We start from the raw sequence: 24,799 nt of genomic DNA, 5'->3' as shown, positions 1-24,799 counted from the left end.
ATGGTGATGTGAAATATGTCAAGTCAACACTGGCGTGAACGTTCCCCTCGGAGCGAGTATTCACCCTAGCACTGTCAGCACATCGGCGGAAATTGGTTGATGCGGAATACGGCTGCACGGGGTCCTCGCGTGCATTCCTGTGGTAATTCCAAATGTGCAAAGCATGATGGGTAGAAAGAGTAGATTTGCTTTTATGAGGAACAGCGCTGCGGCTCTTCCCGATTGCGCATGAAAGCGCAGTGTGGTGTTTTCAAGAAAGATAATTAGATTGCAGAACAGTATGACGTCACCAGTTCAATATCGATGTCCTCTTGACAAACCAGGGGCTAACGCCACGTTGACCCTGAGCCGACTTGAACTGAATCATGATTCAGCCTTAAATATAAAAAACGTTCTACTTGACCTTGACGAATGCAAAGCCACCATCTCATGCTAGTCTTCGCTTTTAAAAAATGCAGTTTCACATATCATTCACTTTCTTCGCTTAGCCAGTCTCACTTATCTTGTTGACACATTGACCTTGTATCCATTCTTTCCCTGTCATTCACATTCTCTGACTGATGCATCCATCAGCCCATCCGTCCGTCCATCCATCAGTCCGTCCCTCCGGCCGAGCCTTCCCTCGTCATCACAGCGTCACACAAGCTTATGAAAAATTATAACATTTGCTAATTGGATTTGTGTCTCAAAGGATTTAAGAACAACTGATATGGCTCCCGAGGCCTGTCCGCGCAATTCTCTTTACCCAAAAGGATTGTTCGGGAACTTTATCTCAACTTTCCAATAACACTCCCACATTTGGCTCTCATTCACAGTTTCTTTCAACATTTAACATATTGTATAAGCATGTAATTGTATTTTTTTTTTTTTATTATAAATGACGATAAAGTAGTTAGTGCACGTACTTAGGTAAATGAGCGGAAGAAAAAAAAATGTCTGCCTATATTTCATGCCACATTTTGCTCCCTCTTGAGTTTCACCGGAGAAAGGGATTATGGTAGTCAGTACGTCACCATGAAAAATGCTGTTTAATTAATATCGGGGGGGGGGGGGATGTCAATCCTCATCGTACTGTGAGCACAAAAGGGATTATTTAGATGTTGCTTTCAATTTGGTCATGCAAATCCACCCACTGCTGCACTTTTGTTGTATACACAAAGTCCACCCTGTGACCTCCAGCAACAAAAATGCCCCAGTGACGATTGAGTTCTCTTTAAACGCGTTCACTATATTGTCTTCCTTAGTCATCTTGAACTCACTGAGTGTTAAATTACAAATTGGTTTTCATATTTGATAAAGGAGACATTTTAGGATACGGTTGCTAGGGAAATCAATCACAGTTCCAGAACCAAGCAATTACGTTCTGAATCTAAAAAGTGATTGGGTTTTGTTGTAAAATAAAACCTTATGATGAGGTTTTATTTTTGTCTTAGTTCCTCCATCAAGAAGCTTTTTTTCTTGTTGTTTTGAAGATGCCACGAAAACAGAACAACGTGACCCTTTAACACTTGAAATTAGTTTGAGTTCTGAGCAAATGCTAATGCACTTATGAATTAATATATTTAATTTCACAATGATGAAAGAGGAAATCTTTTCATGGATGCATAATCTTGTATTTTTATTTTGTATATTTTAATATTTATATCTTTGTTGAGTTGAGTAAGAATGTTCTCCAATTATGTCAATAAACGCCTTATTATGAAGGATTTATGGAATGTATATGTGGGAGGGCTGTTATCGATGGGGGTGTTCAATTTATATGAACCTGCCTTTAGCCAAGGTTTACTGAATGTCATTACAGTTCTGTGTATTGTATGAGATTATTCATTCATACACAGTCACTATCTCATTTAATTAAAGTGTGGGACTGAAAGAAGAAGAAGAAAAAAAAAAAAGACTAATTCATTTCAACTTTGCGTAAATCCTTTAAGAACGACCTAAGAGCATCATTTTCAGTTGTCTTTGTGTCAACGGCTGGCTGTTGACTGCAGCGGGATGAGGGACTCCCATTAATCGTCAAAGTCGTCAGCTTGAACATGGATAGCAACATGTATCGTCACGCCTAAGAGACTAACTGCTGAGCCCTCAGCTGGAGAAGCAACACATTTACTTGAAGTGTAGCCGGAATTACGGCTCTCCGCTGGGAGTTTCCGCGAGGGTGGGCCCTCTGACTGGGATTTAAATAACACATCTGCGTTGTGTTGGCTAACGCTCCATTAAGAAAAATAATTAAGTATTGATATTTGGTGTGTGACCGATGACGTCAATCTGTGATGCGGTAGGGACATTTTTTTCCCTTTCTAACAGGATATAGTGACCCAAAAGTACCATAACCAATTAAATTTACAAAATGAATAGCCTCAGGGAATTTTTGTAAACCGGTTATGAAGTCGTGTAACATAATATAATATTTCTTCCCCCCATAATACTCCATAATGGTCATTTTTATTTCTGTTTTAAATGGAGGCAAAGTGACTCATCACCCTTTTATAAGGTTTTTCCGCATCAATCATTTTGAAAACAATTTTAGTTGTTATTTTAGTTTTGCCATATCTGATCTAAAAGTGTTTGAGTCATCCAAGAGTGCAGGAAGGCATCAATCCACTCAGCCAAATAGCCACTTTTAGCCAACCATCTGTTATTGTTCCTTCTACTTTTTGCTAATTCAGTTCTTTCTCTCCATGAGATGAAGAACGTGCTCCACTGAACACTGAGCTTTGCCCGCTTTTAAGCAGACTAATGATGCCATTAAATACCTTTTTGTACAAGGCATTTTTTTCAAGCCACTCACATTATTACAAAGGATAAAATTAATCGTTAAGTAATCAAATGAATGGGAATTGTCTCGTTTGAATGATGTTTCTATGGGATGTTTGATTGTGTGAGCTTATAATGTATTTTTGATAACTTTCAAAGCAATTCTCAGATAGTTGTGGGAGGATCTCAACTCAAAGTTGGCGAAGGAACAGATGGAACGGCGAAACTCTTCGGCTAGGTTACCGTGGAGATTTAGAGTTCACCTTCTTCAGGTCGCGTATTTGTGCCACGCTCCCACCCCCAGTTCTCCTCCATATGTTCAAAATCCATCGGAACCATGTTTACTACCGGCTCATCGCGCGTGTAGTTTGTCACCGAACCCCAATGAGTTCTTCATTAACGTATATTATAGTCAGTCAATAAAGCATTAAGCATATCATTAATCTTCTTAGCAGTGTTGAATGGAAATTTAAAGGCGCATTTTTATTAGGTTAAGTGTAGACTCTAAATATACATAGGTCGTCGTTCTATATGTGCTTTGACATTGGATGACGTAACTTCTCCAGCCCACCGCTTTAGTGGGCTTCTTCCCTGACTGCTTTACAATATTCCAAAATGCCAAGGCCTAATTGGAAAAGCATTGACTTGTCACCACCATAAAAGCAGCAGGCAGCATCTCCCGGCCATAAAATGCTCTTCCCCTTGACTGAATTCTGCCAAACAGCCTGGCTGGAGACGTTTAATTCAAAAATCATGGTGGCCACGTACGGTCGCCACTGGCGATAAATGGCTTGAAATCGTTTGATGCCATGTCAGTGACCAGGTTAGGTGATGAGCGTGGTAGCTGTGCGTGCCCCTGGTCCTCTCATTAAATAGCATATATATCATAGTTAGCGTGTTTCTTCCGTCCATGTTGTGGGGATTCATGTGCAAGCACATCTGCACAACGCTCCTCTGTATCTCCATGTCGAGGTCACAGCAAGCTGCTTAATAGCCACGACTCCTCTCTAGGTACAGATTGGCTTTCCCTGTCATTCCTTCTCTCCCACCCCGTGACACTCTCCCTTCCTACTGCGCTAATCCTCACGATGATTTTTTTTCCCCCCCTCTCTCTCTCTCTCTTGCTTCTTTCATGCTTTTACCGCAATGTCAGGAGTTTGCGGACAATCATAGCTCAAGTGTACACAATGCATGTCGGCCTGTTTGGAATGAATTGGCTTGATGTTTACATACACCTAATGTTAGTTTCGATGGTCATTGCAAATGAAAAAAAACCAAATATTTTTTTAACCTGCATCATTTTTTGAAGATCGGGGAAAAAAAAAAACACAACTTAATCCAAGCTGTTCATCTTCTATTAAACACACTCACTTTTGGCTTTCTGTGTGTGCCGAGCGCCAGCGTGTGTGGAAGGAGGTCATTTCTCACAGATTCCGTGTGGTTATTTTTAAACAGCCCCTCAGTGTAGGTCTAATCGGAACAGGAAGTTCCTCATCAAATTAAGCAGGAATGACCTTTCACTCCACTTATAACTGAGGTTACTATCCAGAACCTCCGCAACTGTGAAGACAGACAGATACTATGGATAGATGATATTTGGTTCAGTAAGCTAAATCTTCGTTTCCATTGCTAAATGCGACATTAATAACAATTAACACTTTCTGGGCCCGTGCGCCAACCGGAAAAAGTTTTTTTTGCGGATCACTGCTCTTCATTTTCCATACAGCTGAAATGTGACGAGTCGTGATTCTTCACAGCAATTGAAAGCTCTTCAGTATTGTCTCACGCACCGAGCTGTCACCAGCAAATGGAAGTGGAGATGTGAGCACGACACCGTGATACATCCTTCACTCGGAGATGGAAACAAATTAAATGACTGACAGTCGTTGCATTCCGGGCCAAATAAAACACCACTGCTTGTGTTCGGGAGTCACTTTTGGAGAGGCGAGGGTAGTGATCCTTTTGGTTCTGTTTTCTGCACATCTCACTTCAAGCGTTTTTCCTCATTTGTTTCCTTTAATGCAAAAGATGACAATTTAATGATGGTTACTATAACGTCCGCTGTTCATGGCGACACGTTGGTGCTGTATTGTTCTTTGTGGCATTCTTCCAAAGTGGAGGAGCAGCTGTTGAGTAGGCGTCTTGGTTCAGTATTATCCTCCTGGGGCAAGGGTCAAAGGTCTTGGGAGAAAGACACTTTTCTTATTTTCTTCCCGCAGCCCACACAAGTATGACCTGTGCTGTAAAAGTTGATTCTCACCGCCACCGCCAAGCTGGAGGGGTGAATTAAAAGTGATGTTCAGTTTTCGCAGGCCCCGTAGGAAGTCATCGTTTCTCACTTAGCGCTCGCTCACTGAGGTTGGGTGTGAAGTCTGCCTTGTAGGCTTTTATACGTCTGCACATACTGTGCAAAATTAAATGTAAAACTTTTCGCGAGGCATAAAGGGACCGGCACGCTCTGAAATGTTCTTTAAGTAAAAATAATGAACAGATTACACTTTTATTGGGGGAATGCATGGCTTGTTGTCGTGTTCTAATGAAATATGAATTAACAAATGAGAAATCATAGCATGGTGACCTCACATATAATCAGATTTTTTTTCACCCCCACATAGATCCTTTTCATACTCCTCCCCCTGCATGTCAGTTTGCATGCATAAATGTTTGTGTGGGTCTTCTCTATGCCCACCGAAAAAAGAACATATGGTGACTCAGTGTGTAGGAGTTGTCGAGTGCCACCATGCATCATTGTGGGACGGGATGCGGATGAAGAGAAGGCTGTTAGAGAGGTGGCTGTGCACCACCTATAGGTGGCACTCTACACTTTTGTGACCCAGACTGAGAGAGGCCAGTAAATGCATGCATCCATGTTCATAACAAACATGACGTTAAAGTCCAATTGGATTGATAGGTTGAGTAAATTAAACCGAAGAAGTTCTTAGTTTGCTCTAAAGCATGTGTGCGTGTGGATGCATGCATATAGATTTATGCATGCAGTATTGTGTTAAGCTAGTCTGTTTATTACGTAAGAGCAGTCACAAGGCTGTCGTGGTCTTTCAGTGTCACAATTTGTTCTTGAGTTTTGTAAGTGTATTAAGCATGATGAGTCAATATCATTCATTTTTATTGACGACAGTTATTGATACTTGATGGATGCACCATGTACATCTCTGTCTGTCTTTCAGAAACTAAAAAAAGAAAAATATATAGTATTTGTGGTCGGGGGGGGAGCCTTCCCTGCCTGCTCACTTGCATACAATTAATATTCATGGTTGGCATAAAACTGCTGAACTAAAAAAACAACAAATTTCTCAGAAAAATCAACTCAAGATTTTAATGTTATTGTGCTACTATGTTCGTCCTCAATATTGTTCCAAATTCACCCCAAAAATCTTAGTTCTGCAGATGTTGTATCGGACAGTATAAAAGCCGGTGTAAGCACAACTAAGATGTCTGCCGGGTAGTGGGAATTGGTGATATTACAAATTAAAACTACATTCGACTCCTACATTTTTGTTGAATCTTACTTGGTTTGATTTGCTATTTTTTGTCTCTAAGCTCCCCATTGGAAAGAAACACTTTGCAATGATTTTCTCTGTCATCCTTGTAGTTTTTGTACAAAGTGGGACAGCAAAAATAATGTTGACTTTATTGAGCATTCTTGTGGGGAAAACGTTCACTCAACAGGGACCACAAATTGTTTTTCCAATGCTGCAGGGGGAAAAAAATGGAGCTGCCTGAAGTACAAAGGCTTGTGGTGACTCAACAACATTTACAAGTGCAGCTTATTATCAAGCAGGATTTCACTTTGCATTCAAATATTGCCTTTACTTAGACACACGTTAATGCGAAATGTCATTAGGGTCCATGATATTGTGGAAAATGAAAGTATCGATATCATAATTGTCACAGTGACGACAAAGTGTTTAAAAAAAAAAGACGACAGAATATACATTTTGGGGTTAATTCTCTGTATTCAATGGAGTTTGTAACTTTGTATGTGCTTTTCCTGGAGGTGCAGTCATGGGTACATCCAATAATCGGAAATAAATACAAACACACATATATGTGTACTATTCATCCATTTCTTCCTTATAATTATTTTTCTAACGTTTTATTTTGCTGGAGATGGAAGGTCACAAAGGATGCATTAGGAGGACAACCAATGATCTCTTTAGCCCCCCCCCCCCATCAACAAAAAAGAGCAGAGCAAAGAGGTGACGTGGAGAAAAATACCTTTTGTGGAGGAGTAAATTGGTTTTAGCCACATCAATGTATACTTTTTCTTGGCTCTTTTAAAATGTCAGCCCTATTAGACATAATAAGAAGCGTTTGGCAAAGACATGGAGGTTGTTTCACTGTATGATTCAGTTAAGTTCAAATCATTTGTTTCTATCATGGTACATCTCTAGGTAGGGCCAGATTAGTGTAAAATAAAGTGGAAAGATATAAAAGGAATGTAAAATAAAAAAGAGTGTATGCAATAGTGTGAGTAAAAAACAAATAGTGCAAAATTAAAACCGAAATAATTACAATGACAAAAATGGGTGATTCATCATGTCAATACAAATTGAACAGTATTTACAAGTGATAAATAAAAATAGTTCATTTTAAAAGTTGTATGGTTAATACGTGCAATAAATCAAATTGTTGAACAACTGCTTCAGACACTAGTAAAAAATAGTGATGAAATTGACTCCCTAATTTAATCTAATTAACCCCACTTGTACATTTTTTAATGATTACAATAATGATTATATGCCTTTATCGTCATTGTGTAACGCGTGACATTATTGTGCATCTCAAGACCAAAGTCATCAAATAAAAGAACTAAGAGTACATATATGTATTTTGATCACATCTACTCTGATCTACACAGTAGACATCATACATGTATCATACATTCATCATGCCAACATATGCACTTAAGAGGAATAAAAGAAACCTGTGAATAGGATAATCATTGTTATTAAAATTATTGTTAGTACTAGCAGTAAGAGTACAACGTCATATGTGTGTATGGGATTTCTCGAAAGTTATTAATATCCAGTCGTAGTGTTTGTGCATATCTTTTGGGACATTGTGTTGAGAGTTGTCATTTGAAAAGGTGCCTGTGTTAATAGAAGAGACTTTAATAAGGAAATAAAAAAAAGTTACAGGATGATGAATGTGGTGAAGCAGCGCACATTTACACAGCACAACATGCTACCACTTAATTGTAAACTAGGCATAATCCACACAAGTGGATTACTAATGAACATGTTTTGACATTCTGGATAATTGATGATTCTGGGTTGAGGTTTCTATTTTTTGCTCCTTGTTAAATGAGAACAAGAAGCCAGAAGCTGTCTTCTTAATTAAGAACTGGCGAACACGTTTTATAGGGAAAAAAAAGTGTGATAATTGGATACATTTTTCAAGAGGAATGACAATCATCATTTTCTCAAGTGTGCATACGCCGTTGCTTAGATACAGAGAAGCTTGAGTGTATGAACAGTACTGTGCGCTCTGTTAAGTTTTTTTTTTTTTTCTTTTAAGGTATTTTATAGAACTCTTTATCATCAGACTTCCAGCCCCCCCAAAATGACTGCATGCATTTGCCGTGGCTTGGTTTTGTTTCACCATTTATTAGCAGGGTTACAGTTAGGGTTGGGGTTAGACAGCGCATAAACGCACATGCCCACACTTTCCCAATTGGACTTACATGCATGCATCGTCAGGTAGAAATCAATATACAGATAGGAAAACCTATTCATTCACTCTACTTAGGTAATACTATTTTTTTTAATTTTTTTTTTACCATAACTGTGTATATATAACAATCTTGCGACTATATTCGTGTGTGTGTGCATGTGTGTACTGGTGTGTGTTGATTTTTATGTATTTTTTATACATACTATATAAATCAGCGCTCATTTGCATTAGTTGGTGCCCTGCAGTATTTGCCCAATGCATGCCTGTTTAATGAGTTAAATCCAGATTCTGCCTTTTCCATTTTGCAAATGAAAAGCCCAACATTTGTGCAAAGTAGCCGTGGAAGCACGCCACTTGAAAATGTTTTGTTTTAAAGATGTTCCCTCCTGTCCTCTTTGCTGCCAGCCACCGGGGGGGGGGGGGGGGGGGTGGGGGGGGGGGAAATGATGTGATTGAGTTTGAAGTGGTAATTGGAGAGGATAAGTCAGCCCATTACGTGGAGTACACTCGTTCCATCGAAAAATTAAATGACGAAATAAATAAAGGACAAGAGAAAATGAATATGCGATGATGAATGTGTGCAGAATTTCATGAACTGAGTGTGGACATGCATGAGAAAAGTTAAGCAGAGCCTGCTGCTCCTCCGCCTTGCTATCATTCAACATCATCAATAGTCCCATCTCAGGCTTAAGTTGCCATTGACTAGAAAGACACTTAAAAAGGGACGTACAATGCATAATAAGAGACTTTCTCGCCATGCCATCACTCACACACACACAATGAATGGTGAGGTCACACTTGTATGCGTGTCTATGGAGTTGCATCTGTGTGATGGTGCCCTTCCCCGCATTCAGACGGTGTCCCTGGAAAACAAATAGAGCAAAATGTTAAACTATTATGTCATCCTCTGCATCATCGTTTGATTTAAAAAAATCCAGCATTTGTTAAATATAGTTGCATTTGACTTCAAAGTACAATACAACTGGATTTAATCATTAAAATTTGCAATGCGTGAGATTTTTAAACTTAGTTAAAATATCTCAAAAAACAAATGTGCTAGGAAAAAAGCAAAAGCCATCAGGAACACAAAATGCCATCTCTGATTACAATTTGCTGTTGACCAGTGTAATTAGAAAAAAAAAAAATCCAGGTTAAAATTGTCATGATAAAACATTCATTTTCTGACAGAACCAGTTCAAAGTTTGAATACATTTTCTCATGCTATTGAATGAGAAAGCGTGTCCAACATTTTAAAGCGCCGCTGTATGTCTATGAAAAGTTTTCAACGTTAATAATTCACCGAGTTGGCCCAGTCCGATAGGCAACACCTCCCTCCTCGGTTGCCATCAGTAGCAAAGTGATGTAACAGCCCTAGCTCATTACAGGCCAAATTGTGAAATTTCAAATTTTGTCAGTTCTGCCTCTACCAGCGTTGCCTGCTGGAAACTTTGTCTGAAAACTTCTGCTTCCGAGCTCGCACCTCCCCCTCCTTCCTCCTCTTTTTGATATGTCAGAGCAGCGGGAAGCTGACATCGGCGAGAGACATTTTTCACTCGCCGATCTCGCACGGCTGCCGGCAAAGCCCTTGTCACCTCTTCCCTCTTTTTGTGCTTTTTTAGTTGTTGTTTAGCGAACAAAGTTTGGTCAAACATATAAAAATCTCACTTCTTTTTGCAGCAAAATGGGCTGCTGCGGTTTAGGGTGGCTGGCACCAATTTAAAAAGAGAAAAACATGTTTTAGTGAATGACTGCGTTCCTGTGACTGCTTTCGATTTGTTTGTCAAACTCGGATTAAAAATGACTGTGGTCTTTCTTCAGTCATCCATCCCAAAGCATTAAAGAAAAAATGTGTACAAAAGTTCAAAAAACATAAACAGTATTTAGGTTTTATTTTATGTTAATTTATTTAAATGAACAGGACTGGAATGAATCATTTTTCTGAAGCTATTTATTACACTGTTTATATTTGTTCCATCATGCTGCTAGAAATTTCATGCATCATACATGATTGAGTTAATTATGAAGATGCTTGGAATGTGCAGTAAATATAAATCAATGTTAATTTAGGATATAAAAATAGACATTATTCCACATGTAATGCTGCTTCTATGCGGATGGATGGCCTCAAACAAAGTGTTGTATACTCCCCCCCCGCCCAAAAAAACCCCCAAATGATATGACTTCTTGAGGGACCACTGTAAATCCATTCCTTTTCATTAAGGGACTCCATTGTGACTGATTAATCCCAATTCAATGTGTGGCGACTTCAAAGGAGGGACTAATTCTTGAACCTTTGACCTCTGGGCTAAGCAATCTGTCCTCTTTAGTAGAGGCGACGACGACTGTACATCATTCAAATGACCAGATGGCACTGCCCACTCTATATTGTCCTCCAAATCGACACACTACTTGACTTGTCGATTGAGGAGCTCAACCGAGCAACGGCAGCACGGTTGAAAGTCAGGAAAACAGGAAGCGACTTGAGTGCGCTTTCCTCTTTGACAGAATAAAAGTCGGCCGCTCTCCGCTTAAGCGTGAACTGAGAAATGCAGCCGTGCGTGACAAACACACGCAAGCACGCAGCCACGTGCAGACAGAACAAGTGACACCCGGGAGGATGGAACCATTCCCCGGGGGCCCGGGGAGAATGATAGATCGCCGATCGCTACTTGCTGGCCCGTAATGAAACGATCATTAAAAAGCCACAACTTGCAAAAAAAGACTTGGAAGGCGCATTTAGTGATTTTAATTTACCAGCAATGACAGGGAAGTGTTTCTTTCTCCTCAAGCTTGGCACCGATGGGCAATTAAGATGGCAGACAAACACATGGGCGCGCACACGGCATCCCGCCACCAGTGCATCCACCAGCTGCGGCCCCTCATGGAAGGAAGTGTTTTCAGCAAATTTGTTTCCTCCACGTCACCCTCTGAATGGCGCTATTCATGAAAGTAGCCTCCAGTCAGTCGGCGCTACTGCTGCTGCCACGGCACATTTACACACGCTTTCCTCGCTTTTCTCGCACATAAACGGATCCACCTGCACACACTCTCACATAAACAGACGTGACTCTTCTGGTCCATGCGGGAGGGCCTGTGCTAATAGGGGCAAACATACAAAAAGATGGCCAAAAAAAAAAAAGGGGGGGTGGGGCATGCTTTTAGTCTGTTTGTGCCTAATGGAAGAGTTTAACGTGGATGGATGTTAGGGTCAGAGACTCAACAGTGTGGGCGGCGCTGGCGCCGTCCATGTGAATGTATCTTCAATGGCAACAGTGAAATTTCCAACTATACAGTTTCTGGTCTCGTTAGATTTGCCGGCGAGCGAGAGCAGATCGCAGCCAAGGTCGGGCTACTGGTGGTCAGCAACTGGCAGGACAAACAAGCATTTGGCATCCCCATTTAAACCCAAGGGCAATTTAGAGTCTTTAATTATCCTAAGGCGCGTGTTGTTTTGGGATGTGGGAGGAAGCCAGAGTACCCGCAGGCCCACGCGAGTAAACTGTAAAGTCCACCGAGATGTTTTAACCGAGATACAAAGCCACATCTCTTGCACAGACATGTTAAAGACTCACCCACTGTACAAATTAGAACCACAAAGATATATTGTTCATCGTTAGCTTAATAGCGTAATTGCCTGAGCCATTTGGAAGTTGCTGTCACATTAGGGAAAAATAAAATCCCAATGTGCTGGCTAAAAAAGAAAATCGTCATGAGTGTAGATTCTCAGTCATCCATATTATGATCATCCCGAAAAGGTTCAATCAAAATAACTTTTCCTAATGATATTGCCAAACAAGATGGAACCCAAATTGAATAAGAGATGAAGACTTTGTCATGAAATAATTTGGACATCCCCTGCAACATTTGATTTCTGCATTTAACCCATCCATGTGATTAGCACGACGCTAATTAGCATGGATCATTTACCTATAGCGTTGATTGCAAATGAGATAAACACTACGTCCTTCCTTCCCGTGATCTAATCTACGCTTTTAATTTATTATTAGTCATGATTAATACTACAGCGCATTACATATTTAAATGAGTCTTCGGTGTGCAGCCAGTCAGCAAGTTGAAAATAAGCTCCATCCAAAGAAAAATCAAATGCATTTGATATTTATTTCATGTTAAACACCCTGACGTTTGCTGTGAAGATAATTCAAGTGGAATCGATCACAATGTCCAACAAGCGTGCAGTGCTGCTTTGGAGTGGCTGGTCCGCTTAGCGCCTGGAGCGCCTCTGGGGACTTGAAGCTATCACCTCTCGGCCGCCGGGTCCTTTATCACCTTGGTTATCCTTTCAACACTCTCTTTGCATGTTTTCAATGTGCCTGTATTGATTGAATGTAGGTTCACACACAAGCATTGAGTTGATGAACTTTCGTCTCCACCTACGCGGGGGCGTCGCGGTTGAGTTGTGCGTCGTCGATTATATGAATTTTGAGATCGTATGGAGCCCAAATCGTGATTCTGATTAAAATTCGATTAATTGAGCAGCCCATTCTTGATGGCACTGCCAAAAATGTGTCTCATATGATGTCTGAGTTTCTCTATTTTTAACCATAGATCCCATATGGGGGCCGGGAGGGACGGACCCAGATACACCCCCCACCCCACCCCTACGGAATATGATGCACATATGCCCACATGGATGTGTGCATCACATATTGTAGGTGGGAGAAATACACAAGCCTGCCTACACGTGAGCATCATAAACAGTTTTTCTCCTTTGAACAGCATTCGCGCTAAGTGTCAAACCACACATTGAGCTGATGTTGCAACAGCCTCATTTAATCTGCAAAGGGAGGGGGGGGGGGCATACACATTGCTTTTGCCATAATGACACCATAAAAGCTGCAATCGTTATAAACCTTGTCGTGTCTGTGGTGGATGTCACGTCTCGAAAGCAAATGTTTTTTTAAGACAGTTTGTAGGGGGGAGCATTTTTGTACATTACATTTGGATGAAAGTCTTTTTATGTTTTTGTGTTCATTTGAAGACAGTTGCTGAGATCGTTTCAAAAGCCGTTTCTGATATACTGACCCTTTCATGTAGCGAAATAAAACATCAGCACCACTTCCCACACAATTAGAAATGTATTGGCAAATACTCTAAAACAACATTCCGACGTATTTACTATCAAACAGTTAAAGATAAAAATAAATAGCCGCCATGGTAACCAAAATGGTGCATCGTCTAAGTCCTGCAACCAAGATATGAACAATAGTACGAAAAAATGATCCCATCATTTTATGTCATAATTCGTAAACTGAGAAATGTACAGACACGTTTCATTGGTTTTATTTTTTCGTCATTTCAGTCACAATAAACCCAAATCCCTAAACTCTGAATATAAAATGGGACGGCCCCTTTGTCTGACATTATCCTCCATCACGCAGGACTGGCAGCAGAATTATTTTTATGAACAGTAATATGGCACCATTCTCTATTGGAAAGGTTTAATTCAATTAAATCGAATTAAATTAAATTCCCGCTGACGTTTTCGTCAAAGGTGGTACAATCCTCCATGAAATAAGATCCCTGGTAATATACAGACGGAGCATTTCAGACGTTTTTGGAAAGAATAAATCACAATAAAACATTTGATCATGTGTTGTTCTTGAATTTACCTCACGCGCGCAAGGGTAAAAAAAACTAAAGCTTGTTGGTTGATCTGAATCCCCCAAATATCTCACACTCTGGTGCAATCTAATTAATGTCATTTTCATTGTTTGCCACCATTTTATTGCGCAACAGAAAGCGAGCGGTGATCGAGGATCTAAATACCTGATGCGTTCAGGACCACGGACAGTTCCAACGGCACTCTATCGCTACGCTGCTTTATTGCGCGACAGAAAGCGGGTGGTGATCAAGGACCTGAGCTTGATGCGTTCAGGACCACGGACAGTTCCAACGGCACTCTATCGCTACAGTGCTTATCTTAGCGTAGCTTAATGTTGCTTTCGTACACGTAGTGTGTTATGTGACCCTGTTTCCTATCAAGTAGTTCACTGTACATGTAAAAGCGAATCCACCTCCAGGCTGCAAGTGCTAGCAAAACATTAAATAACAAATACAAAGCCATTTTTTCCCTGTATAGAAACACGTACACGTTACAGTGTAGCTGAAGCTGCTGTTCGAAAAAGCCATATGGTGACTAATTAGCGATGAAAGCGTAGGAGTATTGTGTGGCTGCTTAATAATAAATTCAAGTCCCAGGTGAAGACAATGCATGCTTGAAAGAAAAAGAAATGCTTAACGGAGAAGGAGACACTTCACTTGCATGCATACGCACGCAAAACAAAGTCGTGAGTGCTTTCACCGCAGTCCCGTAAAGTAGTCCCAGCAGCGTTTGGAAAGTAGCAAGCATGCCATGTGTTCACCTGGTCATCTCCATGGTGTCCTTGGTGAGGTACACGATCCAGTAGACCAAGTTGAAGGCGCCGAAGGAAAGCGGGAAGAGAATGCGAGAGTATTTGTCGATGATACTCGTGCCGGTCAGGACGTTGTTAGCCGGCACGGCGGAGCCTTGCTGCAGGAAGGCCTGAGCGCTGACGGGCGGGTTGGGGAAGGTTTTGGCCGGCCGTTCGAAAAGGGGCGTCGAATTCATCCTCTTCTTCAACACGTTGCTGGCGTCCGCCTTGGGGAGAAGACAGAAATGTGCATGATGTGACATGAGGGCATTCAAAACAATGCTGGGTTTGGGTTCTTGGACCTAACCACAATACGCCGAGGCAGGAAAAAGACATCTTGAATCACTCCAATATCAATAGTAAAGAGATTAAAAAAGAGCACTGCAAGTCCAAACATGCTCTTGATGACGTTAATGCCTTATTCAGGCAACTGTTGGGTTTAGTCCCTGCATGTGTGGATGTAAAAACTTTGCTTCAAATATTAATAAACAGACATCAAGAAGCGCGACAAAGGGAATAAATGATGTTTGTTTGTTTCTAAGGGACATTCCGACATTTTCTCAACACATTCCTGCATATTTATTGACACGTGGTTATCAGCGAGCCTCATCAAGTTTGAGTCAAGCCATTCCGGAGAGAGAAACCAAAGTACTTCTGGGAATTGGGTCAAAAAACACCATGTTGCCAGTAGATAGAGTCAGCGTGAGAGCGAGACTGCCAGCCAGCGCAATAATCCAAAGAAAACAGCACAGAATCTTTACCTGCACTAGCACAGGAATAGAACAAATTTGGAGCTACCAGATTATCCCAGCAGCAGCAGAATGAAAATCTATATCAGATGTGTATTATTATTATTATTAATATTATATAATATTATATATTAATAATAATAATAATAATAATATCATATAATAATAATAATAATAATAATAATAATAATATATATATTATATTATTATTCCATTGGTCTGAATTGGTCCCTATTTTAGGATGGAGATTTGGCGATTTATTTTTGTGTTTGGTACCACGAGATGGTTTTATTAATTCCATCAGCAGTCTGTTGATCAATTCCACTTGGTGTGCATGTCCAGTGTGTGTGCATGTGTGTGTACTATACATAGTAACAGATCCCAAAGAGAATCTTTTTCTAATGATGACACACTAGCTTGCTTGGCTTCTTGCTGGTCAAATCCAAGTGGGATGTGCTCCTCTTTATCCTCTGCTCCATATTTGTTCACACACACGCTGGCATAGCACAGATGGTCCCTTACTATTGGACAAGTGAATATATTGTTTGGGTATGTGTACTGTGTGTGCGGGGGTAGTTGCAATCGATATGTAAATGTTCTGTATGTTGTAGGTTGTGCAAAATAAGGTTATTGCAAATGATTTGAGTGGGTGGTGAGTGGGCGTCAACACGCTTGTGGAAAGTTAGTTATGTGCATGTAAATACTGAGAATGCACTGACACAGTCTGTTTTGGGGAAAAGAATTTGCCTCTTCATTTTCAGCATTTGAGTCATTTTGGGATTATTGTGTACTCTTCTTTTTCATTCGTCAAGAACTGCAATGATCCCCCAGTGTGTGTTCCAATTAAAGCCTCCACCCAATTTTTCCTTGAATTACATCCGAATAAAAGTCGTTCCAATTTTGAAGGCTCCTTCAAATGCATCCACATAATGTGGCCTGCGCGTTGTTACCATCCATCAAAGCCGCCCATATCCCAAGACTGTCTACTTAGCCCTACGAATATTTGGATACAGCAGCTTCCATGAGAGCATTGTGACACTTCATCATCGTGTAACATCTAACGTGTTGACACGAACAGAATTTTTCAACATTACCTCCTGACAGATATTTCCTTAAGACGCTTTTAGATTGCCACATTTCTGTCATGCGGAATTGATTGTTGGCTAGCCAAACACATTGCACTACTTGGCTGCAACCAGTAGAGGCACTGTTGTCTAAAGAAGTCAAGACACCTACCATCACTTAAATCCAAAGCTAAATCTGGCTTTCCCTGTCCAACAATACATCTCGACAGTAAATCCCCAACTCACACACCACCCAAAAACTTTTAACGACATCTTTCCCTTAACGATATCACATGACCTGTCAAAAAATCCTCACTGCTTTCCCGCTGTGGCTCTCCCTTGCAGCCATAACAAGTCGTCGTGTTAAAAATCGTGACTGGATGACGGCTACTTCTACCCGCGGTGGCTTGCTATTTTTCCTCGCGTTCCTTTCATTGCCCTCCTACATATTTTGGTGAAAGCAGTCATTTTCTATGAAGCCTCCCTCCCACTCAGCTCTTTTCACTGCAACGCTCTTACGCACACAACAAACCCCGCTGCTCTATGTATCTATGCGTCTTTGGCCCAGGCCGGCCGCCTCTTCCGGTGTGTTGGGTGCCCTCCCTTCGCAGATATTCCCTTAATCTATGGCTCTTACGTAATCCTCGGCAGCGCCATTCACAGGAACGACTACTGGCTGTCTCCTCATGTCACTCTCGGTAGTGATCACACAGTAACTGGGCGGCCGCAGAGGAGAGGAGGATGGATATGCTCAGGCGAGATGAATAGATAAATCACTTTAGAAATGGAGGAGTGTGTTGTATGGATGTGGGATGCATAATACTCCAGATTAAGTCAGCGAATGCATATAGAAGCAAGCGTCTATGTGTTTGAGGCTGTGCAGCAGATTATACAGGGATGCTGGCTCCTGAATGGAAATGGAGAAAGTGCAGATGGAGAAAGTGCATGCATGGGCAGTGTATGAAGGCAAAATAAATAGCCAGCGGTAGCCGGTAGAACACAGTGTGCAGCAGAGCAGCCAAGCAGTAAAGAAAAAAGTTCAACTCGCTTGTGAGTCGGTGCAAACTTCCGTGTGCTTGTGGAGGCTTTGAGAGACTCTAGCAAGGTTGTCATGAATTTCTTATGAATGAGGTGGGAGTGTGTTTGTAAATTCAATGGCCTCGACATTAGGTACGCCTACGTAATTTAATACGATTCAGTACAAATCACGCTGCCTTTACAAATACACGCAAGATCCTTTGGATACTGAAAACATGGCGTAAGATTATTTGAGGAAAAAAAATCATTCCAAAATCCTCAGAGTTTCACCATTAGCGGTGAAATTGAATTGTCATGTTCCAAGCATAGAAGCGTCGTCGGCCTGACAGCTAAAATGTTACATCATCATCGAGCTAACAAGCAATTAAGTTAACCACCTACTGTAACTCTATTGAGAGTAGAAACCATCCTCTGCATATTTTCACTTTCCACGCAGTTCCAGATCTGCTTTTTCTTCTTTTCTTCCACAAACGACACTTTTCCACAAAGCTTTGTGGAAATCAATTCAATAATTGTCACGTTTACCAACCAGACTAAACCTCACTTTACATTTCTAGTGGCCAATACGTTCAAAGCCAACCCCCATTTTTATAATAAGAAAAAATATATTCTGGGGTACTGCTTGTAAGTTTTACATTGGACAGGGATCATTTGCACGGTGATTTTGACACTTACCGAGGAGACCTCTCCATCATTTCCCGTGCTGGCAGCCGGGGCGGCAGCCGCAGCTGCGGCCTCTTGAGCCGCCGCCTTCATGGCCGCCGCCTTGCGTAGCTCCCGATTAGCTTGCAGCGTGGAGAAGTAGTTGACGGCCGCAAACTCGATGAGGGCGGAGAAGACGAAGGCGAAGCAAACGGCGATGAACCAATCCATGGCTGTGGCGTAGGAGACTTTGGGGAGGGAGTGGCGAGCGCTGATGCTGAGCGTGGTCATGGTCAGCACGGTGGTGATACCTGTGTACGGAACCATTGATTGGCCGAGAGCTACCGTGCTAACATTTATTGTGTCACGGGAACACGACTGACTCGTATATTTAAATGTGTGATTCAATCTATCCATGACATATTTTAACCCATTGAATGGAGTATCCTCATGAGGACATATCAAAATTGCTGACATCACTTTAAGAGGACTCTCAACAAATTAGATATCTAATTGACTTTCATTGTGGAAGCAAAAATGGGAAGGGGAGCGGGGGGGGGGGGGGGGGGTAATTAAAGACTACTGCCCAAGCTTCTACCAAATTTGGGATTTCATTAGCAGCCCAGGAAATGAAAGTGCCTAATGTGACTTAATAATGCCTCTCCTGTGAGGCATCACTTCAGCAAGTGGACAGAAACCTCCTTCAAACCCGTACATCTTCCTCAAGCGATGCTGACGCTCTCTATTTTAAATATGGCAATTGAAGAAAGCCTGTCAGGCCGACAGCGAGAGGCAAGAAGGAAGCAAAATAGAGTATGAGGGGGCGAAGGACAAGGTTGATGATATAAAGACGGGACAGAAATGAAATGCTTGGGGCGTTTAAGGGCTTTTGTAGTGAGGGGGGAAAAAAGCCCGGTACAAATTAGAATGCACTCAATTAAGTTCGGGAGACTTCTGCTTGAGGGACTTAAAGCTTTTAGAGCGGATGTTGACGATGCAGTCCACAATATACTGTAGCCTTAATGTACTCTGCGTGTGCTTTATAGCTCCATTTTGAAGCTCTCTTAGCCATTAAAAGTACCTTGCACAATGTACAGACTAAAACAATCACAAATGGATGGCTTTCCCGAATCAACCAGGTCAACTTTTTAGACCAGCTTTGGCATCTGGGGTTGCTTTGTAACCTTCCACAAGACGCATTTGGACTGGCTTTTATGATGGCAAGAAAACTCCTCCTTACCAAAACGGAAGTATCGGGCCCAATTTCCAGCCGGTACCAAGCAAGGAAAACAACTCTATTGATTATGAATTATTAAACCGTCATGTTCTAAAATCACTTAATGTGATCCAGCTCACCCTTTGTATGCTTTTGTATTGTGAATGCAAAAGCAAGAGTACAAATGACTTGGCACAGAATTGTGCAGTAAATAAAAACCTACTTGGCCTTCCTCCTTTTGTAGACTTTCACACATTTCTCCAGTCATTTGCTCTTTGCTTTGTCTAGAAGGTTTTTTATTTCTCTATCGCCGTTCGCTTTCTCTATCTCTCCCTGTTTGGGTGTTTCTTGCGCGCTGCGCTCCTGAGGCTAGAGCTCGGTGGCAACTCTAGCGTAATGTAATGTGAGCGAGCGGAACCTGTGAGTGCTCCGAAGCGGGCCAAGTATAAACATCCTCCCCCTCTCAGCCCTTTGCATGAGCAATTTCAAAAAAGACATTTATTCCCAATTAATTCAGCTCAACCACTGTGGAGGAGGGATAATGAAGAAAGGTTAAAAAAATATCATGCTCTGACTTTGTTTGCATGAGCTAGCAAGGTTTTTATTTTAAGAACTAATCAGTGTTCAGGAGGAGTGTGCTGGTAACTGTGCTGCTTAAAGTTTACAGAAGGAGAAATGTGGTGAGGTCGAACTGTGGGCGTTGAGTTGATACGTTGCGATTTTTGTTTTTGTTTTTTCCCATTCGACTTCTAGATACTTTAAGAAACACTTCTGGGAGCTGCAATGAAAATTGAAAACTACTTGGCTTAGCCTTTTTGAACACCTCAAAAAGAAGCCTTTACGTCTTTGACATCACACCCGCGTCTGAAGTCAAGTTAAAAGAATTCTTACCAAACACAGTCCGAGCTGGAACTGACTCCTTGTTAATCCAGAAGGAGACTTGAGCCAGGATGACGGTCATGATGCAGGGAATGTACGTCTGGATCAAGAAAAAGCCCATTTTTCTCTGCAGGTGGAAGTGGACGGTCATGATGACGTATTCCCCTGAGACAGAAAGAGAGAAGTGAAGCCAAAGATCTGCTTACCGTAATTTTCGGACTATAAGTCGCAGTTTTCTTCATAGTTTGGGTAGGGGGGCGACTTATACTCAGGAGCGACTTATATACATATATTTAGTTCTTTTTCACTTTTTTGGGCATTTTATGGCTGGTGCGACTTATACTCCGGTGCGACTTATAGTCCGAAAATTACGGTACTTCCATTCTGGACTGGACTTGTGACTTGTCTTGAAATAGAAAAAATATATACTGAGAGTAGTCTCTTGTGGCTGACCAATTGATTCCATTCCAAGTTGTTTATTTTTGAATGAGGAATCTGACAAGAAGAGGGGCCCGGAATGATCAAAGTCCACATGAGGAAGCTATTCAACGCCAACGTTTTCCTGATGCCGTGTCCTCATTTCTCAACTTTCGGACTGTAAGGCTGCAATTGATCAAAGATACATTTTATGTATCTTCAAAGATACAACTGCACACCCTTCCGTACCTTTTGTTCAGTCAACTCGAGGTTGGCCTTTTGAAGTCAATTGAACAAACGAGGAAGAAAAAAAAAAAAATCGACTCCAAAATGTATTTCCCTACAACCTTCAACGAGGATCTTGACTCACCTGTATTGGACTTGAGCCTCTCACTTGACACTTCCTGACCGATGAGGTCATACTGCAAGAGACTGGATGACTCCTGCGGCACCTCAACGGAAGACAGAGGGCCTTTCTTCCACGTGTACATGATCTCACTGACAGGGTAAGCATCTGCAGAGAAGACATCACGAGAGCTTTTAATCATTTTGGCACGGAATAGAAGATTCGTCATGTTTTTGTGCAAACAAAACATACTAGGGGAAAAAAAATTCAAAACAATGAATCCCAACTGTTTTCCTTTGCTAATTACTAGCTTGCAAAAAAGTGACACACGATGACAGACTCAAAGCTGCTCAAATGAGCCACGCGTTTCAAATTGACATCTATGAAGGGTGTCTTGTCAATTAGTCAGTGACACCCAGAGTGGCACCAGCTGTCACAGAGACAAAACAAGAATGGGAAAAAAAAACTCACAGCTCCCAAACTTGAGTGGGCATGCGTGTCCGTCCATTGGGAAGTTCATCAATCGCATGGGGCACTCTGCATTTATAGTTAATCTGTCGGAATAGAGAAGAATTGAGTTCATACTTGATGTCATGACTTTTAAAAGAAACGCTTGAGAGAATGCAAACTATAAGAGAATGAGTCCCTCACATTTGAAAGTTTTCAGATTTTAAACATCTCAGTCCCATCTCGAACTATGTCGTGTAAATCCAGCCGCAATAGGGATGTGCTTTTTTTTGACAACTCCACTTTGAAAGATGATGCAGAAGGCAGCACATCGTTCATTTGGAATTTGACAAAAGCACATTATGCGTTGAGATGTTCCAATTATTTGGGGGGAAATATGAGCTGCTGCCCTTCATCGCATCTTCCAGGTTATCTCGCTCTCTCTTTCTTTGAATTGCCATCCAAAGGCTGCTTTAACCATCAGATGGCCCATATTTTGTTTTGGAATGGCTTTACGCGAGTCTGTGCATCCTTTTTTTTGGGGAATGCTTTTTTGTTTGAATTGTTATCCAGGGCTCCATCCGCCACTCTATTCTGGTCTTGGCCACGCCGCCGTTACCTCATGGTGTAGAGGATGGTTCCGTTCTGCATGATGCGGAACAGCTTGTTGGGGGTGGTCATGTTGTGAGAGATGGACCTCTTGCCGTTACGGAAAAAGGTGTCTGGCGTCCAGATCTTGCTGACCATGAGGTTATTGAGTCTTAGTATCTCGATGGGGCCCTCGAATTTCAAGCGCTCGTCGATCCACGTTTGGCGGAAGAACACATCCATGGTGTATTCCTGTTGAGGACGAGTACAATTTGTTTACTATGACTTGGATGATGCCGCTACCTTTGTAACCTGCAGAGACAGGCAGATGGGGAGTGAGCCACGCTTTCTTTGGAACCTGCTGAGCAATGTGTCTGATTTATGTATTGAAATTTGCCACATTTGGATGCACTTCAACCTTTCAGTCCTCCCTACATCATTATTGCACATTTAAAACAAATGTCGGGCTGTTGAATGTTTCCTTAAGATCACTCGTTTTTATTTTGATTTTACTATAATGTATCCAATTATACTACTGCAAATACCATTATTTATTACCATCGTAACTATTACCAAATTGTACCTTTTAGCTAGCGAGTGTAACTATAGTCCTTCAATTCATCTAAGAACACAACATCAAAACAGCCCAGCATCATTTTAGGATTTTATCTCAATAGTAAAGTAACTGTAAAGTCTGTTGGGGGGAAAAAAAAAAAACTAAAATACCCGCAAACATTAGCACAAGTTTCCAGCCAGCAAGTCTTAAATAAAAGTCAATCCTGGATGCTTTGAGGTCACATTGGTAACCTCACTGAACTGCCCCCCTCCCCCTTTGCCTCTGTACAGTAAATAGATCTTTCACCATCATCGTCATTATCATCAAGGCTTTAAAGTCTCCAAGAAAAGCTCTAAACGGCAGCGTCATGTTCAATAGACGTATAGCGTTGGCTCGGCCTATCTCATGTCAAGAGTAGCCAGCAGCCTATCCCCGTCCATCCCAACATCAGCTACATCTCTCTCCCTCTCTCTAACCGAGGGATTGTCAGACAGATTAAAGTCCGACTAAGCTGCACTAATGACATCTGCCCAAATGCTGCAATAATGAAGCCTAGGACTTGAGTTACAAGGGACAGGGGGAAAAGAAAAAAATAGTGCACATTTGTATCCACAATGAGCGAGTGAGACAACACGCATGTGCATGACAAGCAGCAAATGAAAGAACTTTGTAATGCTTCTTTACATACCATCTCCACATCTGAAACCGGTCCAAAGCTGGTGACAAAGATGTCCGTTTTGACTTCTGTCACTGGACCTACAGCAAAGGCAGTCAGGCATTTATAATTCCCATGATAAAAAAAATATATTATATTTGTAAATGGATGTCCTGTATGTATTGATATTGTTTTTAAAGATAGGCTATAGGGGAAAAATATTGTGATTTTTGCAGTCTTGGTACTTCCAGTACTGTGTACTGTAATCTTAATATGGATTTTGTAGTTTTGCTGCATGCAACTTCACTGTAGCACTGATTTTAAAAAAAAAAACATTATGGCTTCATTTTCACGCTCAAATGGCTACATTTGCACACGTCATATTCACAAGCAACCTGGAGGCGCAAACTTGGCCTAACTTTTATCCAGTAACAACAACAACCTAATGGTGATTTATGATTTTAAGTGTATTTAAGCATACCGCCAAATCCAGGTCGCAGCCTGTTGTCATAGCCGTCCAGTAGTCTATCCAATATGCGCGTGATGTTATCCAAATAGATGCTGGTGTCAGTGTGCTGCGCTCCCCAAGCGCTGCATAAGCTGTAACAAAAGCACGTGTGGAAAAGCAAAAAGCAAAAATACCTCTTAAAAATAAGAAAGGAGTTTAGCAAGTGGTGCGGAAAACAGCGCGCTCGCCGTGCGTAAAAGTCCGAGAGTTTGCCACTCACCAAGATAGAAAGAAGCACGTCAAAGGAAAAGCCATGCCTTGTAGTCTTTCAAAATACAACTTTAGAGATCCCAGGTCAGCTATGCAGACGAGCACATGCCATCATCATGCATGGACATCATTTTATTCCCCCAAAGGCGTCAGCAGCTCTTGTTTGAGTTGCGAGGATTTGGCGCGTCAGTCCGGTTCAGCACGACTTGACTTGCTCTCCAGTGCGCACGCCTCACAGCCTCAACCGCTCGGCTGAGAGCGAAAGAAATAAAGAAATAATACAACACTGAGGAGTTTGGAGAGTGGAGAGCGTGGATGGACACGCTGGAAAGGGGGGATTTTGCAAAAAAAAAAAAAAACTAGATTGATGGCGATAATTATTACCTGATAAGAGGAAGGGGAATCAAACAGCACCAGCATGGACGACTAAAATAATCACTAAAATGTATGTATTTACATTAAGCGGCCACAACATTAGGTACACATGCAATTCCTAACGAGAATGTTTGACTGACATGAATTGAAGTCTTTTATTTTAGTTGATGTGTGAGAGCGGTTCCTAATATTCTGGATGCTTTATGGTTATATGACATACTTTTTTTTTTTTGACAATGAAAGAT

General features: G+C 41.4%; 1 protein-coding gene across 1 annotated transcript; it reads right to left on the bottom strand.

Annotated features, from left to right (window-relative positions):
* Positions 1–8,960: 8,960 nt before the first annotated feature.
* On the bottom strand, positions 8,961–24,384 carry gabra6b (gamma-aminobutyric acid type A receptor subunit alpha6b). Its single transcript, XM_061299516.1, has 10 exons — positions 24,190–24,384; positions 23,943–24,061; positions 23,495–23,562; positions 22,282–22,502; positions 21,687–21,769; positions 21,240–21,383; positions 20,465–20,617; positions 18,391–18,668; positions 14,835–15,091; positions 8,961–9,314 (listed from the first exon to the last, which is right to left on the bottom strand). The coding sequence occupies exons 1-10, from the start codon at positions 24,222–24,224 to the stop codon at positions 9,302–9,304; spliced, it is 1,371 nt and encodes a 456-aa protein (XP_061155500.1). The 5' UTR covers positions 24,225–24,384; the 3' UTR covers positions 8,961–9,301.
* Between the last annotated feature and the right edge of the window lie 415 nt (positions 24,385–24,799).

This window comes from Syngnathus typhle, linkage group LG15 (assembly GCF_033458585.1).
Source record: "Syngnathus typhle isolate RoL2023-S1 ecotype Sweden linkage group LG15, RoL_Styp_1.0, whole genome shotgun sequence".
Taxonomy (NCBI): domain Eukaryota; kingdom Metazoa; phylum Chordata; class Actinopteri; order Syngnathiformes; family Syngnathidae; genus Syngnathus; species Syngnathus typhle.
This window is presented reverse-complemented; position numbering and strand designations above follow the sequence as displayed.

Excerpts from the sequence above, each read along its gene's own strand:
- gabra6b (XM_061299516.1), bottom strand. The coding sequence starts at position 24,224 with ATGGCTTTTCCTTTGACGTGCTTCTTTCTATCTTG. Across the intron at positions 21,770-22,281 it reads ACCATCCTCTACACCATGAG|ATTAACTATAAATGCAGAGT; the intron begins GTAACGGCGGCG and ends CTATTCCGACAG. Across the intron at positions 15,092-18,390 it reads ATGATGGAGAGGTCTCCTCG|GCGGACGCCAGCAACGTGTT; the intron begins GTAAGTGTCAAA and ends CTTCTCCCCAAG.